Source organism: Scylla paramamosain, chromosome 20 (assembly GCF_035594125.1).
Source record: "Scylla paramamosain isolate STU-SP2022 chromosome 20, ASM3559412v1, whole genome shotgun sequence".
NCBI lineage: Eukaryota > Metazoa > Arthropoda > Malacostraca > Decapoda > Portunidae > Scylla > Scylla paramamosain.
In genome coordinates, this window is record NC_087170.1 from 11846495 (window position 1) to 11863994 (window position 17500).

General features: G+C 45.3%; 2 protein-coding genes across 2 annotated transcripts in view; one reads left to right on the plus strand and one right to left on the minus strand.

The window, feature by feature from the left end:
- LOC135110110 (microtubule-associated protein RP/EB family member 1-like) overlaps positions 1-17500 on the minus strand; it is a gene marked incomplete at its 3' end in the record, with an annotated part of 19660 nt that overhangs the window by 1999 nt on the left and 161 nt on the right. The window contains exons 2-6 of the mRNA XM_064022065.1: positions 17158-17335; positions 16207-16278; positions 15186-15652; positions 14028-14097; positions 13370-13653 (exon numbers count right to left, since the gene is read on the minus strand). Coding sequence (XP_063878135.1) covers positions 13370-13653; positions 14028-14097; positions 15186-15652; positions 16207-16278; positions 17158-17335 — 1071 coding nt within the window. The remainder of the gene's footprint in view (positions 1-13369; positions 13654-14027; positions 14098-15185; positions 15653-16206; positions 16279-17157; positions 17336-17500) is intronic.
- Positions 10893-17500, plus strand: part of LOC135110327 (chondroitin sulfate N-acetylgalactosaminyltransferase 2-like) — an 85773-nt gene continuing 79165 nt past the window's right edge. The window contains exon 1 of the mRNA XM_064022560.1: positions 10893-10920. The gene's annotated coding sequence lies outside the window, so the exon portion shown is untranslated. The remainder of the gene's footprint in view (positions 10921-17500) is intronic.

Below are 17500 nucleotides of genomic sequence, written 5' to 3' on the forward strand. Positions count from 1 at the left end.
TGACGAAATGTTAATTAAAGATCTTAATGAACGCATCCTTGTGATCTTGAAAACTCGCCTCGACATCTTCTTCAGCGGAATATCGGAAAAATATCGGCTTATTATCTCTTAGGTTTGTGTTTTTTTTTTTCTTTTTATGGTAGGGCCCGAGTCTTTTTTTTTTCTTCTTCTTCTTCTTCTTCTTGCTGCTTTCATACGAGGGATCGACTTGTTCTGTATTGTGTTGTGTTGTGTTGTGTTGTCATAGAAACTCGTGCATCTCGTCTCGTCTTCTTACGCAAATCACGGTTTCTTTTCTTTTCTTTTTTTCATATTTCTGTCTTTTTTTTTTTGTAACATGGCCTTCTGGGATAGGAAAAAGAGGAAAAGAAAAAAAAATGAAGAAAAAAATGTTCTGAGGACGAAATACAGGAAATGACAACAAGAACCACTCGGAAATTGGAAAAAAAGGAAAAAAAAATAAAAGAAAAAACATTGTTCTGAGGATGCAACGCAGTGAATGATAACAAGAGTCACTGGTAAAATGGAAAAGGAGAAGAAAAAAATGAGAAAAGAAATATGGTCTGAGGATGCAATACAGCGAATAACAACAAGAACCGCAACCAGCCCATGTCATTATTTTCACTACGATATTGACTTTACATACTAAATTCACACGGCTTTTTACAGGTGACTTTGTTTACATGATTTTTTTTTTTTTAACACGAATTCGGTTTAACGTGACTTGAAATATGATGAATGTAATTGAATTTCCTCGATGTTTTCACTTTGGCACGATCCATCCCTGAACGTACATAAATATTAATGATTTTCACCCTTTTTTTCTGCATTTCAAGTGTTTTAGCTTTTTACATTTAAGAGCAGAATTAATAAAAAATAAATAAAATAAAATATAGAATTAGTATTGTTCACTTATATAACTATATTTAACCCCTTCATCGCCAATCAGTATTTTTCATAATCAACTACAACTTTAAAAGAGTTATGAACGGAGTATTTGTATTTGTTTAGTCTCTCCTGCAGATCACAGTCAGAGCCTCCAGGTGTGAGTCAGATCGCCCCTCCCACTCTATCTAGTCCCTCACCTTTTACGGTCTCGTGGCTGAGCTGGTTCAAGAGGGCAAGAACCGAGGCACCTTACACAATATTGAATTTACCATCTTTTTTTTTTTTTTTTAATAGGAAAAGGGAAGATGAGCATGTTCTTTCTTCTTCTTCTCCTCCTCGTCCTCGTCCTCTTTCTTCTTCTTCTTCTTCTAACACTGAGAAATGAGAACAAACAGCGACGAAACTTACTGCTGTGGTTGATGTTGTTCAGCGCTGTAGTGGTGGAACCTCAGGCCACATTCTGGAACACTTCTGCGCCGTGCCTCCACTTTCAAAAGACTCCACTTCAAATTACACGGCTTTTAAGATGTGTTTTTGCAAGTTCTAGTGATAAACTAACAATATTTCTACATTATTAACGGGGGAAACACTCTAGAGAACTTGGCATATTGTCTCTGTGGCCTTTGAAAATAGTCGTGGTGAGGGAGCGAAGTGTTTCAGAATACGAGCCTACTTTTACACATCAGCGGCCGACACAATGAAAAGTTTATGCAAGTTTGTCACCGTTTTGGTCAAGAACTCGTGTAAGAATCTCAGAAAACGAAATACGCTGCGCTGATGGAAGGGAAACTATGATATTTTTCTTCCCCTTTCCATTTTCTTTGTTTTCTTCTGCCGCGCTGAAGAAAAACATTTAAAATGAAGGAAAGGCAAATGGACGTAATAAAGAGAGAGAGAGAAAAAAAAAGTGAGGGGGGCAAGTTGTGATATATAAAGGAAATTGTAGATAAAAGAGAATGCAAATTATGTGTGTGAGAAGCAGAAGAGTGAAAGAAGAATGGAAAGAGAAGAAGAAGAAGAGAACAAATAGCAACAGCAAAAAACGAAAACAAAAACAAACAAACAAGAACAAGAAAAAAACAGCAACAGCAACAAACGAAAACAATAATAATAATAAGAAGAAGAAACAGTAACAACAACAAAACAAAAAAACAAGAAGAAGGAAAAGAAGATGAAAAGGAAAAGATATAGTAGAACAACAACAAGAACCACTACTAACACCACTACAACAACAACAACAACAACAACAACAAGAACTCCTACAACCACCACCACCACAACAACAACAACAAGAACACACCTGAGCCTGTACCGGGGAATGTAGCAGCGGCATTGTGCAGGTGTGGGTGGCGTATTGCAAGACCAGGCACGTCTACCGATTAGCGGGATCCATTAAGGCCTAATTTACCTATTTACATAATTATTCATCGACTGTACAGATGAGACGACACCTGTACGCCTCTCCGGTCATACCTGTCCCCCCTCTCTCTCTCTCTCTCTCTCTCTCTCTCTCTCTCTCTCTCTCTCTCTCTCTCTCTCTCTCTCTCTCTCTCTCTCTCTCTCTCTCTCTCTCTCTCTCTCTCTCTCTCTCTTCTCACTAGCAGGCTGATAGTACTGAGACAATGAGCTTACAAGAGGACGTGGTGGGTAAGTGGGTGTAGTGTGTGTATCTGGTGCTGTTGGAAGTGTCACCTTTAGGAATACTGATTGAGGTGGTAATGGTTGTGGGCGGTAAGTGGTTAGTGGTGGTTGTTGTTGTTGTTGTTGTTGTTGTTGTTGTTCTTCTAAAACAAGCATTCTGCACCACTAACAAGATCAAAACACCCATGAGAGCCAGCCACTCACTTCCACGGCGTTCAGAAGCAGCAGCCCCGATGAGAGAGTTCAGAAACACGGATCGGCGTCTCCTGTGCCCTGAGGTAACCAAGTCATCGGGTCCTTGCCCTGCGCTCCTCCACGAAGATTAGAAGCCTTGAAAATATTGAGTAAAGCCGCCACGCTGCCACTCCGCTGACGAACATCGATTATAAACTACGACGGTGTTTTTTTATTCTCTCCTCCTCCTCCTCCTCCTCCTCCTCCTCCTCCTCCTCCTCCTCCTCCTCCTCCTCCTCCTCCTCCTCCCCCTCCCTTCTTTTTTCTAATTAAGGTTGATAAGCTTTGATGAATGCAAATATAAACAAGCTGATTTGGGGCACACAACTCACTGGGCTGTGTAAGTTGCAGGGGGAGTGGTGGGGAGGGCTGTGGGGGTGATGAGGTGGGAGGGATGTTGCGATGGTCTGGTGGACACTTGGGCTATTTTGGGCTATGGTTCACTGGGTGGTTTGGGCTGATTTGGGCTATTTGAGTTTGCTTGTCTTAAGTTTAAGTTTGATTTTTATATTTATAGTACTCTTGTGTTAGTATGTGTGTGTGTGTGTGTGTGTGTGTGTGTGTGTGTGTGTGTGTAGGGGGGTGATGTAGTAATAGTTGTTGTTGTTGTTGTTGTTGTTGCTGTTGTGTGTTTATTGTTTTTGTTGACAGTATCAATATTGGTATTTTTTGTTGTTGTTGTTGTTGTTGGTGCTGCTGCTGTTGTTGCCGGTGCTGCTGTCATGGTGCTGTCATATTTTTCACATTTCAGGAGCAAAGTCACAGTGGCGTGTATTGTGTGAGCTTTGAACTTGTTTATTTGTTGCTTTTATCAATTAATTGCCAAAACATACCGTACTGTATTGTATTGTTTTGTATTGTATTCGATTTAGTTTTATTCATCTTTGCATTAATTCGATTTCATTAACTTGTTCGTCTTTGAACGCATTTTATTTATTCATTCATTTTCATCTCCGTGTATTTCTGTATCTGTCCATTTCTCTCTCTCTCTCTCTCTCTCTCTCTCTCTCTCTCTCTCTCTCTCTCTCTCTCTCTCTCTCTCTCTCTCTCTCTCTCTCTCTCTCTCTCTCTCTCTCTCTCTCTCTCTCTCTCTCTCTCTCTCTCTCTCTCTCTCTCTCTCTCTCTCTCTCTCTCTCTCTCTCTATATATATATATATATATATATATATATATATATATATATATATATATAATATATATATCATTCATACATCTATCCATATCCATCTATCGATATCTATGTGCATATCTACCTACGTATCTATCTGTCTATCTGCCTGTCTATCTGTCCGACTTTTTCTTTCTTATCTATCTATCTCTATCTATCTATCTGGCTGTTTATCTGTCTGTCTCTCTCATCTATTTACTTATCTCTGTGTGTGTCTGCCTATCTGTCTATCTATCTGCGTATCTATCTGTTTGTCTTTCTTATCAACCAGTCTATCTGTGTATCTGCCTGCCAGTCTGCCTGCCAGTCTGCGTATCTACCTATCTGTCTGTTGGCGTGTCTGTCTATTTATCTACTGCACCCATGTGGAAATGGTATGGTTGAGCGGCTATGTGACGTCGTGTGTAAGAGAGAGAGAGAGAGAGAGAGAGAGAGAGAGAGAGAGAGAGAGAGAGAGAGAGAGAGAGAGAGAGAGAGAGAGAGAGAGAGAGAGAGAGAGAGAGAGAGAGAGAGAGAGAGAGATCCAGCCCTGCACCGCGGCGCCACACACCTCAGATTGCTAAAATTCCAATACCTGTCATCATCTTAATTCATTTAGCGGAGACTCCTGCAGCAGGGGAAGACAGGAGGGGGCGCCGGGGCGGAGTGGGGAGGATAGAAGAGGAGGACTCGGGGATTGCAGGGGTGTTGTCTACTGTTTTGTGGCCTCCAGGGAACTCGATTTACTCCTGGATGTTGTTTGAGGGTTCGAGTCCCATCCCCGCCGCGGGTACCCACCTTGTTACGTGAAAGTGTCAAGGGAGGTGACGTAGATTCTCTCTCTCTCTCTCTCTCTCTCTCTCTCTCTCTCTCTCTCTCTCTCTCTCTCTCTCTCTCTCTCTCTCTCTCTCTCTCTCTCTCTCTCTCTAAGTAATAAGAATAATAATGAACAGATATACGAGAACAGATATACACAGTACTAATCATCCTAATAAAATACATGTAAATAATTATATAAAAATAATCTTAAAGATACCAAGCCTCCCACCTGCTATGGCGTGAGGGAAGCTGGGCAGTGGTGGCGTGCGGGAGTTCAGTCACACTGCCGAATGAGTCACGCCGAGGTTGGGTTCGTCACGTCGCATTTCAACGGTTGTTCCACGCCGGTCGTAATCTCACTGCTAAGGCGCGTACTCTGAAACGCTTTGCTCTCTCACCACGACTAATTTCAAAGGCCACAGAGATGATTAGCCGGGTTCGCAAAAGTGTTTCTCCTGTTTATAATGTAGAAATTTTGTTAATCTGTCACTAGAACCGTAAATTTAACCTTAGAAACCCGTGTAACTTCCAACTAGAGCCTTTTTTTTTTATTTAGTTGAGGTGCGGCACAGAAGTGTTCCAGAGATTATTAGCGGAGTTCTCACGAGTGTTTCTCCTGTTAATAAAGAAGAGATCTTGTTAATGTCACTAGAACCGAATAAACACCACACCCTTTAAAACTCGTGTAACTTCAACTAGAGCCTTTGGAATGTAGTGGAGGTGCGGCCTAGAAGTGTTTCAAAATATGGTCATAGATCCGAAGTCAGGGGCGCTGTTGTGCCTGGCTGTGCTGCCTCGTCTGGCGGCAAACTGATGCTCTCTAAATTGCAAGATGCTGCTCCTTCATGGTAGGAGTTCGGAGTTTCAGACATCCTCTAAGCTTAACCGAATTGGGAAGGATTGGAATTTATTTTATATTTACATTTTTTTCTTTTTTTATGGGTAGCGATGGATTGAGGGGCGATCAATTAGTCGATCATTCAGCCAGCCAGCCAGCCAGTCAGCAAGCCAGCCAGTCGTCTAGTTAGTTTTTACTTTCCTTTACAAGCCTCTTTTACACACACACACAAAAAAAAAAAAAAATACTAGAGAGAGAGAGAGAGAGAGAGAGAGAGAGAGAGAGAGAGAGAGAGAGAGAGAGAGAGAGAGAGAGGACACAACTAAATCTTCCAGTAGGAGCGGCGGTCAGCGGCTGCTCTGTTGGGTCTGTTGACGCGGTCCCCCTGTCTTGTATTGCCCAGTCTGGTTAGTCCCACATCTCCATGGTCTGTTCCCCATCTTGATTTTTTTAGTCTTTTTTTTTAATAATTTTTCTTTCTCAGTCTTTGGCCGATCTGTTTCGCATCTAAAAAAGAAGAAAAATACACAACTCCCAATGTTGTATTTACCAGTCCAGCCATTCTTTATTTTTACTGTTCTTTTTTTCTCTTCATTCTTTCTTTGTAGTCTGGCCAATCACCTTTACATGTAACAAAAAAATGAAAAAAAAAGATACCACCAATTGTGTCCAGTCTTATATTCACTACCAAGCCATTCTTTACTTTTTGTATCACTCACGTCTTATAATATAACTTTTTTTCCCCCACCGTGTTATGTAGTCCTCGGCCAGTGACCTTTAGATGTAAAGAAATCACCCCCATACTCTAGTCTCGCTTGGAGCCATTCTTTAACCTTGGCTGGAGTTACGGGGGGATGCCAACGCCACACACAACACTAGAAACCCCATGTTGCGTCAGCCAGCCAGCCAGTGAACCATAGAACCAGCGAACCAGTGCGAGTGGGGAGGCGGTAGGAGGCGGCAGGAGGTGGAGGGGTGAGGGTAGGAAGGGTTACAGGCATTTTTTATCACCAGTGTTCGTGTGCTCCAGTGCGCCTGTATGTGACACTGATGGCGAGGCACGTGCTGACTCCCGTACCTGGTTGACATGTTATTAGTGATGCCTTATTGACGCCCTGCCGCTGTGTTGGGTGTTGGGTTGTTGTGGTGGGGTGTTGTGGTGCTGTGGTGTTCGGTTGTTTGATTGTTGTGGTGTTTGGGATGTGGTGGTGGTGAGGTGTTTGGGGTGTTGGGTTGGTGCCTCCCCTGCCTCTCTGCCTCTCTGCTTCTCTCCTGACCTATCTCTTTCTTGCTCGTCTCCTCAGGGTGTTTGCTTCTCTGTCTCTGATGCTGTCTGGCTGGCTGGATAGCTGACTGGTTCTCTCTCTCTCTCTCTCTCTCTCTCTCTCTCTCTCTCTCTCTCTCTCTCTCTCTCTCTCTCTCTCTCTCTCTCTCTCTCTCTCTCTCTCTCTCTCTCTCTCTCTCTCTCTCTCTCTCTCTCTCTCTCTCTCTCTCTCTCTCTCCCCTACTTTTCTTCCTTTTCCTTAATTCCCCTTCCCATTCATCTTTCACATCTCTTTCCACCCTTTCCTGTATCCCCTGTCCTTTCCGCTCCTCTTTCCTCACCACGCAGTCCCCTTCCCCTCCCTCTGTCCCTCCCCACTTGAACGAATGTGGCAATAAAAGCGCGGGTGAACACATACGCACCTAGGAATAGCAGGTATAACAGGGAGCCTTTGGAAGGTAACGGGGCTGCCTGTGCTCGAAAGGAATACTTGATTTTCATCTTTACTGCGACAGGCGACGTGCGTGAGTGATTCCGAGGATGTGTTTTGAGGGGATTTCCGGGCTGTGAAGGGTAATGGTGATGCTGCTGCTGATGCTACTATTACTGCTGCTGCTGGTACTACTACTACTGCTGCTTCTACTGTTACTACTGGTACTACTGGTACCATTACTATTGCTACTGCTACTACTACTACTACTATTACTACTACTTCTACTACTACTACTTCTTCTACAACTGCTAATGCTACTGCTACTGCTGCTGCTGCTACAACTACTGTTACTACCACTACCACTACTACTACTACTGCTACTACTACTGTTACTACTACTACTACTGCTACTGCTACTATTACTTTTAATAATAATACTGTTACAGCTACTACTACTACAATTATAACAACAAGAACTACTACCACCACTACCACCACCACCACTACTACCACCACCACTACTACTACTACTACTACTACTACTACTACTACTACTACTACTACTACTACTACTACTACTACTACCACCATTGCCGACGATGTAAGTGATCTTAGTTGAGCTGGAAGGCATTAAATGACTCCATTGTTCTTTACTACCACAGATAAGTGACGAAGTGAATTGAGAACATGTTGCATGTAACGAGATGATGTTCTGGCAATAAAAGATAAATTTACTAAGAAGAGGCAAAATAGAGAAGGCTGGTTATTTTTAAGAAACCAGGATTTTATTCTGAAGACTTCTACTACCACCACCAGTACTGCTACTACTGTTGATAATAGTAATGATGAAAATAATAATGATGATAGTAATAATAATAGTAATAATAATAATAATAATAATAATAATAATAATAATAATAATAATAATAATAAAAATAAAGATTTTCAGCAATATTAGCGATTTAAAATGCGTCAATGACGTGTGAACAATTCCTTTACTTTTTCGTCTCAATACAAGAGATGGGGAATAAAGAAAATAAACGAAACAAAATTACTAAACAAGAGAAGATAAACGTGCACCTTAAAAAATAGATAAAATAAACTAAAAAAATAAATAAATAAATATAAGGAAATTCATGAGCAAGAGAAAAAATAAAAAAAAACGTCCTTCTGGCGATGCAAAAAGATGAAAAAGGAAGAAAAAGGTAAAAAAAGAGAAAGAAAAGATTGTATTAAACGGAAAGCGATAAACAAATGAGTGTTGAGCTGCGTCTGTCAGGTTAACAGGTGCGTGTGTGAACCCCTCCCCCCTCTCTCTCCTCTCTCCCTCCTCCCCCTTCCTCTCCCATTGTATCCTCCTCCCTAGCCTCTCTCTCTCTCTCTCTCTCTCTCTCTCTCTCTCTCTCTCTCTCTCTCTCTCTCTCTCTCTCTCTCTCTCTCTCTCTCTCTCTCGTAATCTTTTCCTCTCCCTTTTTTCCTCTCTTAATATCATTCTTGATAATTCTTTTTTTCCCTTTCACTTCTCTCCCCTCCCACCCAATTTGTGCCCTTTCTCCCCCACTCTCCCTTATTCCCTCCCCCCAACTCTCCCTGCTCCCCCCTCTCTCCCGCTCCCCCCTCTAATCTCACCTTTGTCCTCCAGTGGGAAAAAAATACAGACATGAAACAAGACCAATTAACATGTAGCCTAATTACGTGTTGCAGATTATTAGTGCATTAATGACACGTCGGACCGGTTCATGTGAGTATGGACGAGGCAATGAACCATCCCCACCCTCTCCCTCGTCCCCACATGCCCCTCACCCCTCCCATACCCCCTACCTCCTCTATCCCATGTCATTTACCTTCCCTCTTTCATCCCGTGTCTGTTCCTCCCCAACTATTCCTTGTCTACTCTTTCTCTCCTCTTCCTCTTCTCTTCCTTCTCCTCGTCCTCTTCTTTCATCTTTCCTCCAATCGTCCTTTGCCATTCCGTCCCTTTTCTTTTTCCCTTCCTCTCTACTCTGCTCTCTTTCTCTCAGTTATCACAGTGCTTGCCTCTCCCTCTCTTCTTCTCTCCTCTTCTCATTCCCCCATCATCACAGTGCTTGTCTCTCCTTCTCCGCTTCGCCTCTCCTCTTCTCCTTCTCCTTTCAATCATCACAGTGCTTACTCCTTCCTCTTCTCTTCTTTCCCCAACCATCTCTTGCCTCTTCAGCCGTCTCCTCACCCCACCTGGCCTAACCTAACAGCTAATTTGACCTAACTTAACCTAACCTATTGTAACTTAATCTAACATAATTCTATAATCATGCTCCCCTCATTAGCTCTCCCTTCCCCTCTCACCTCCTTACAATCTCTCATTTACATCCCTCTCACTATTTATACGCTTCCCCTCATCCCTTCTCATTCCCCCTCATTCACCCCCTCGGCCTTCCCTTCACCTCCCCTCCTCTTCCTCTTCCCTGATAAGGCAATGTTATTTTTTTTTTTAATTAACTTTCTCTGCCGTCTTGCTTTGGTGGTTTGTTCGTTTGTTTGTTTTCATTCGATCGTCTATTGTTTCGAGGTGAATGCGTGTGTTTTTTGTGTGTTATCTTATCTTACTTGGTTCTTTTCTTTCCCTCCTCCTCTTTTTTTCTTTTCCTTTTTTTCTTTCCTCCATTCGTTTGTCTATTTCCTTAACTTGCCTTTTTTCCCCCCTTCCCTCTCCTTCGACACTGGCAGCGTTGGGAAAGAAAAGAGGGGAAAAAGTACGGAGCGTGTCTACAGTGGTGGTGGTGGTGGTGGCGGTGGCGGTGGCGGTGGTGGTGGTAATGGTCTATTTATTATTTACTGAGTTCATTGGTCTTTATCTTTTATGTGATTTTCTTTTTTTTTTTTTTTTTTTTTGCTTCTTCCAATTTCTTTCGTTTCTCTAGTTTTCCTTCCTTTCTTCTTTCCTTCTTTCTCTTATCTCCCTTAATCGTTTGCTGTACGTATTTCTTGTTTTTTCTTCCTTTATTTCTCTCTCTCTCTCTCTCTCTCTCTCTCTCTCTCTCTCTCTCTCTCTCTCTCTCTCTCTCTCTCTCTCTCTCTCTCTCTCTCTCTCTCTCTCATGAATGTCAGGGTGTTAGAACGGAAAGGGATGACGAAAGGAAGACGACGAGGAGGAGGAGGAGGAAGAGGAGGAGGAAGAGGAGGAGGAGGAAGAGAAATGAGAAAGGGGCGACGATTGACAGGAGGGAAAGGGAAGCATGTTTTTTGAAGATCCTGATTGATTGATAGATTAAGTTGAAGACGCCGCGGCATGGAGGTCACAAGGCGCCGCGGGAGGTGAGGGGAGGAGAGACGTGGGGTGGAGACTGACGAGGGAGAGTGTTGGGGATTGCTGGGTCGTGTTATGAAGGCTGTCTGGTTACGTTACTGTGTTGATTTAAAAGTATACGGGTCTGAGCTTGTGAGAGAGAGAGAGAGAGAGAGAGAGAGAGAGAGAGAGAGAGAGAGAGAGAGAGAGAGAGTGAGAGTGACAAGAATACTCATTTATCAAGTTGTCAATAGGCTGCTTTTGAGAGATTAGATAAAGTGATAGTGATAGGTGTGGATGAGAGATGAATGCAGTTGAATACTCGTGTGTTTTGTACGAGGATCGCCACGTGTAGACCGGCTGGCTTCTTGCAGCTTCCCTTATGTTCCAGGTCAGTGGTTCACAAACTTTTTTAGCGTGTTACCCAGTTTAACATGCCACAGTGTGTTACCCCTTTTCAGAGTTTGTTGTTACGTTTCTCTTGGCTTGGCGCACACTCAGATTCATATTTCTTCTTTCCTAATGCTGTACAGTAGTTTCTAATGTTTATTGTTATTAGGTTGAACTTTGCTACTACATTGTAATAGGTTTACTTTACAACTTTATATTCTAAGACTACGTTAACATTAATCCGAATGCCAGACACTGCAATGTTTTCTTGGTTTGCAGAATTTTTTTATTTATATATTTATTTATTTTATTTTATTTATTTATTTATTTTATTTATTTATTTATTTATTTATTTTTTTGTCACTCCTCCATTACCCCTAAAAACTGCTATATTATCCTCCGGGAGTAATTTGCCCCTAGTTTGTGAACTACTATTCTAGGTTAGGTTAGGTTAGATTAGTACAGACTAGTTACAGGTTAGGTTAGGTTAGGTTAGTACAGAGTAGTTACAGGTTAGGGTTGGTGGAGCTTACAGGACTGCACAGCACATCATTCCAAGAACACACGCTGTTGTCTGACGGCGAGAGTTGGGGAGGGAGGAGATAAGACGAGAAGGACTAGTGACGGCGGGGAGGCAGTCATTAAAAAGTGCTCCATCAAAGAGGAGACACGCGGCTTGTCTGGAAGAGTGACACATGTAATTAAGATTTCCTTCTTTTCTTTCATTTTTTTTTTTTTACTTTTCCGCGATTGTGTTGATGAAGAGGACGCGGGCGAGGAAATGATGGTGACTAGTAATGATGATGATAGTAGCAACAACAATAATAATAATAGTAATAATAATAAAAACAATAATAGTGTTTCATGGTAAAGTAACTCCAGTGAAAAGGCGTAACTTTGACCAGCAAACAACCACGTCACTGTTTACATCACTGGAGGAGGAGGAGGAGGAGAAGGAGGAGGAGGAGGAGGAGGAGGAGGAGGAGGAGGAGGAGGGAGAACCAGCACACCGTGAGTACCGCTTTCACACACACACACACACACACACACACACACACACACACATTACCACCCCATTCACACCAAAACATCCACGTATGTACCATTCCTGTAACCATCATACAACCCATATACACACACACACAAAAAAAAAAACACCCAAAAGCCCCGCCCCGTTACTGCTGCTGGTGTCACTGTGCACTGCTGCCTTAATGCACTGCAGTGGTAAGGGCTGGCCGTGCGTGGCTCTCCATTACCGGGAATTAATTGACGTGCTGTGCCTAACTATTCAATTACATGTATTTTCTTGTGGCCACGGGGGAGGAGGGGAGTGAGGGAGGAAAGGGGATGCTAGGAGGGGATGGGAGAGGAGGTAGGGGGAAAAAAGAACGATGGAATGAGTATGGAAGAGAAGAATGGGGGAGTAGGTGAAAGGGGGGTAATGAGGGAAGTAGGAGAATAAGATGATTGGAGAGTAGGAGAAGGAGGAGGAGAATGGGACAAGAGGATGAGGAGGAGAATGGGAAGAGAGAAAAATAGGTGGAGAGGAGGGCGAGAGAAAAATGGAAGAAAAGGAGTAGGTAAGAGGAAGATGGGAGAGGGAAACGAAGGAAGAAGAGGAGGATGGGAGAAGTGGAATAGGGAAGAGGAAAAAAGTAGGATAAGGGAAGAAGGGAAAAAGAGAAGGATGGGAGAGGAAAAGGATCGAAGAGAAGAGGATGGGGAAGGAGGAAAAGGAGGTAAAAGGAGGAAGAGGGAAGAAAAGAATGGGAGAAAGAAATGAGGAGAAAATATAAGGATGGGCAAGGAGAAGGGAAAAGAGAAACAAGAAGAACAAGAAGAAGAAACAGAAGAAGAAGAAGAAGAAGAAGGGAAGTAGGAAAGTAAAGTAAGGAGAAAGGATGGTATGGAGGAAAAAGAGAGGGAGGGAGGAAAGGCAGATGTAATAAATGGGGGAAGAAAAAGTTAGATGACATGGAAGGATGGAGGAGGAAAGAGAGATGAATGTGGATGGAGGAAAAGGAGGAAAGGAAGGTAGTATGAAATGAGAAAGTTGAGAAAAGGGAATAACAATGTGGAAAGAAGAGAAAGAGGAAATAGAGATGTAATGGAGAGAGAGAGAGACAGAGAGAACAGGGAGGAAATGCTCGTACAAGTGGAGGAAAGAGGAAAAGAAGTGTTTTGGAGGAACATGGAGGGAAGGAGGAGAGGTAAGGATGAATGAATGGAGGGAAGAAGGAAATATGGATGGAGGGAGAGAGAGAGAGAGAGAGAGAGAGAGAGAGAGAGAGAGAGAGAGAGAGAGAGAGAGAGAGAGAGAGAGAGAGGATTACATTCTGGATATCGTAGGAAAATTCTCTCTCTCTCTCTCTCTCTCTCTCTCTCTCTCTCTCTCTCTCTCTCTCTCTCTCTCTCTCTCTCTCTCTCTCTCTCTCTCTCTCTCTCTCTGCCATAAAGTTAGTAATGTTACTCATGTTTGGTGGCATGAGTGTGGTGAGTGGTGAATGTGGTGAACTGGAGGAGGTGGTGGTGACAAATCTGTGTGGTGATGGTGTGGGTGGTTGTGGTGAGACGTCGTGGTGGAGGATGGGAGGTTGTGATGAGGGTGGTGAAGGACGAAGAGGCGGTGGTGATGGTGCTGGAGGTTGTGGTGAGGGTGATGTGGTGAAGGCAATGGTGGTGATGGGAGAGAGTGATGTGATAGTGGTTGTGGTTTTGGCGGTGATGGAAGAAACTGCAGTGATGGGAGGATGTAGGGGAAGGTCTGAGATACTTGTGGTGGTGATGGTGATGGTGGTGGTGACTTTCGAGGCTGGGGGTGTCTGTAATCACAACGACACCGTACGCACGAGTGGTTTTGTGTGTGTGTGTGTGTGTGTGTTTGTTTGTTTGTGTGTGTGTAATTTAGTGGTGTGTTGTGTAGCATTTGTAACATTGTGTTGTATAGTGTGTTATTGCGCTGTATGTTTTTTTTTTTTATTATTATTATTATTATAGCTGTGTGGTGCAGTAGTGTTATGCATGACTGGTACATCCTGGAGCAAATACTTTAGTTCACTGTGGTGTGGATGTGGTGTGATGTGGCTGTGTGGTGGTGCGTTCCATTACACAGTGTGGTGAAGTAACACAGTGTAGACACGGCCGGTATTCTGAAACGCTCTGCTCTCTTGCCGAGACTCTTTTCCAAGGCCACAGAGATGATTAGCCGAGGTTCTCAAGACTGTTTCTCCTTTTGATTGATGTAGGAATCTTGTTAATCTGTCACTAGAACCCTAAAAAACAGCCTTAAAATTCCGTATCACTTCAGCTGGAGCCATTTGTAAGTGGTGGAGATGCTGGCAGAAGTGTTTTAGAATGTGGTGCACAGAGCTGTGTAGATGAAGGAATGAGACGAGAGGTTATCCTGGAGTGGCCTGGCGTGGGAGTGGAGGCGACTGACAGAGAAAGAAAGAAAGAAGAGGAACAACAACAACAACAACAACAACAACAACAACAACAACCCCACACTCGAGGCCCGGGGCGCCGCGCACAGCTCGTGCCAGTGATGAAGTAGGGCAGTTTCCTCGCCGTGGCTCACTCGTTCACTCGACTTGGTACTAATTCGGGACAGCCTGGCGAAGTGTTGCCTGCATCATTAGTCTTGTGTTTCCGACCCGCCACAGCCAGCGGCCCGGCCAAGGGAGGAGGGAAGGACGGGAGGAGGAGGATAACCCTGATTTCAATGAATTATAACTTGTGAATTGTAATGTTAAGTCTGTGTGTGTGTGTGTGTGTGTGTGTGTGTGTGTGTGTGTGTGTGTGTGTGTGTGTGCGTGCGTGCGTGCGTGCGTGTGTGCGTGCTCGCATGTGTAATGGGCATCAAAAGCCGTAAATCGGAGATCTGACGAGTGGACTGGGACGCGGTCCAAATGGGTTAAAATTAATTTCATCGTGATTACGAGTGTCACGTTCACACCTGCAGTGGTGATGGCGGGGCATCATTTTGGCACCACCGGGAAGCTCTTCAGCAGCGCCGAACGTGTGTGCAAATGACAGGTCAAGGATGAGGAGCCGTTGACTTTGTAAGTCAGGTCAGAGATCAAGATCAACACTTCAGGCCGCTGTTGTCTTGTGCGTCTGTGTTGTCAGCGGCATGATGGCGTGGACGTGTTATAGTGGTCACACTGGACAATAACACAATGAAGTAAAACAACCAAAGACGGAATATAACAAAGCCTGAAGGTTCACATCGGATAGCATAGCAGGTTGTCACAGCCTCGTGAGAACCAGCAGGTCTGGTGCTGCTTGCTCCTCCTGTGCGTTGCTTCCTGACAGCAAGGGGCCTCCAGTCTGAACCAGCGGACCAACAGGCCTGGTGCTGCAGGCCTTTGAGGATGGTGTGGTACTGGCGCACGTTGTTGTTGGAGCCACACCTCGCACCGCGCCAGCCGTTCTCAGAACCGCTGAGGCAAGGAAGGTTCTGCTGCACCCAGTGCCTGGCCTTGCCTCGTCCGCCACTGCGGCGGGACGCTGTTGCCTGGCGGGGCACGCCTCTTGCTGGGAGAGCACCTGTGCCTTGTCCTCCTCTAGCACCGCCTGTGTCGGCACTTCAGCATTCTGAACCGCCACTGAGGGCACGGCGTCCTGCAGTGGAGGAGTATCCTGCTGGCCTCGCCCCTGGGCCTCGCCGGCACACTTGAGGGCCGCCTGCCCCTGTGAATAAAGGCTGTCTGCAATCCCCACTCTCACGGTCACTGCGGGCGAGGCCAGTGTGCCCGTGACGCGGGAACTTCTATATGTGATACAGGTTTTAGGGTGTGTGTGTGTGTGTGTGTGTGTGTGTGTGTGTGTGTGTGTATGTGGAAGTGAGGTGTTGGGTGGTGGTGGTGGGTGATGGTGATGATAGTAACTCTTTTAAGTAAGAAGTAGTGGTGGTGTATAGTAGCAGTAGCAGCAGCAGCAGCAGCAGCAGTAATAGCAGTACATAGTTAGTGGTGATGATTACAGAGGTGCAATTTGTTATAGATCATATGACTTGTAATGGTGATGATGATGACGGTGATGATGGTGACACTGACGGTGGTGTGTATGTTAGTGTACGTAGAGTAATCTAGCTCATAATAGTGTTTTCCATGAGTCGTGATGATGGTGGTGGCGGTGGTGGTGGCGGTAATGAGGCGGCTTATGACACGTAATAATAAACATACGGCGGCGGTGGTAGTGGTGGTGGCGGTGCTGGTAGTGTGACTGGCTGAGTTTCGTGTCAGATCATTATAATGACCTTAACTTCCTCCCCTCACTATCTTACTTATGCCAGTGATGGTGATGGTGATGGTGATGCTGGAAGAGATGGTGATGAGAGTGTGGATTTTGACTGTGACTGTAATGGTGGTAGATGGGAGTGTAGTAGGCGGTATGGCTTATGACTACTGCTGGTGCTGTTAGTGGAGGAGCAGTAGCAGGAGACAGAGGGCATGGGGCGAGTGTGGGGGGAGGTGGGGGTACATAACTCTCGTTGGACTACGGAGGAGGAGGAGGAGGAGGAGGAGGAGGAGGAGACAGGTGGGAGGGAAGGTAGGCACGGTGCAGGCAGGAGGCAGGCAGGGTGGGGTCGGGGGCGTGCAATGGGGGGTGAGTGCCGGGCCTGTGGGTGGCATTACTCTCAGCCGCCGCTCACACCCGCTGCTCCTCATCGTAATTTCACACGGACCTCGCTATACTGTATTTCCCGCTGCTGGTGTTCCCGGGTGCTGGAGTGCTGGGGGTCGGGGGGAGTGGGCAGCGGGGGTGCTCACTGCTCACCACAACCAACTAACCGCCGGGCCGTCCCTCGGGGCTCGTGCGCGCTCTTAATACCAAGCAAATGGCATCTGGAGCTGAGAATATTAATCCCAGGGCGCTCAGAGGTCACGGTTTGCAGGGAATTTGGCCGGCCGTGTCGCGCGCGTGGCCTGAACGAAGCGATACATTCTGGGAGGGCTGGTGCGCGCTGGGGATGGCTGGGGAAGAGCTGGGAAAGGCTAGGGAAGGCTGGGGAAGGTTGGGGATGGCTATGAAAAGCTGTGTATAGTTGGGGAAAAGGCTGGGAAAGGCTGTGCAAGGGGTGGGAAAGACTGAGTAAGGTGTGGAAAAGTCTGGGAAAGGTTGGGATTGACTAGGAAAGAACGGGATGGCTGAAGAAGGACAAGGCATAGCTGGGAAATGCTGGGGATGGTTGGGAAAGGCGGGGAAAGGCTGGGGATGCTGGGGAAAGGAGTACAGTGGTGGGGAAAGCCGATGATGTGTAGAATGTTGCGGGGAATGCCAGGTGGGGAGAGACAGGGCAGTAGTCGGGATGCTTGTGGGTATGGGGAGTGTGGTGGGGGAAGACCTGTTGGGGGGACAAGTACTGGGGAAAGTTTGGCGATGGGATGGGAAGTAAGATTAGTTGGGAAGGGCTGTGGGGAAGGTCGTGGGAGAGGAAGGGCAATGGGGAAGGCTCAGGGAAGGAGGACACGGGTAGGAAAACAGGGAGGAGTTGGGGAGGGGAGGAGATGGGAAGATGGGGAGGGGGGTGGTGAAGGACTGGCTGGACTGGTGGGAGGGTTCAGAACCATAAGTTA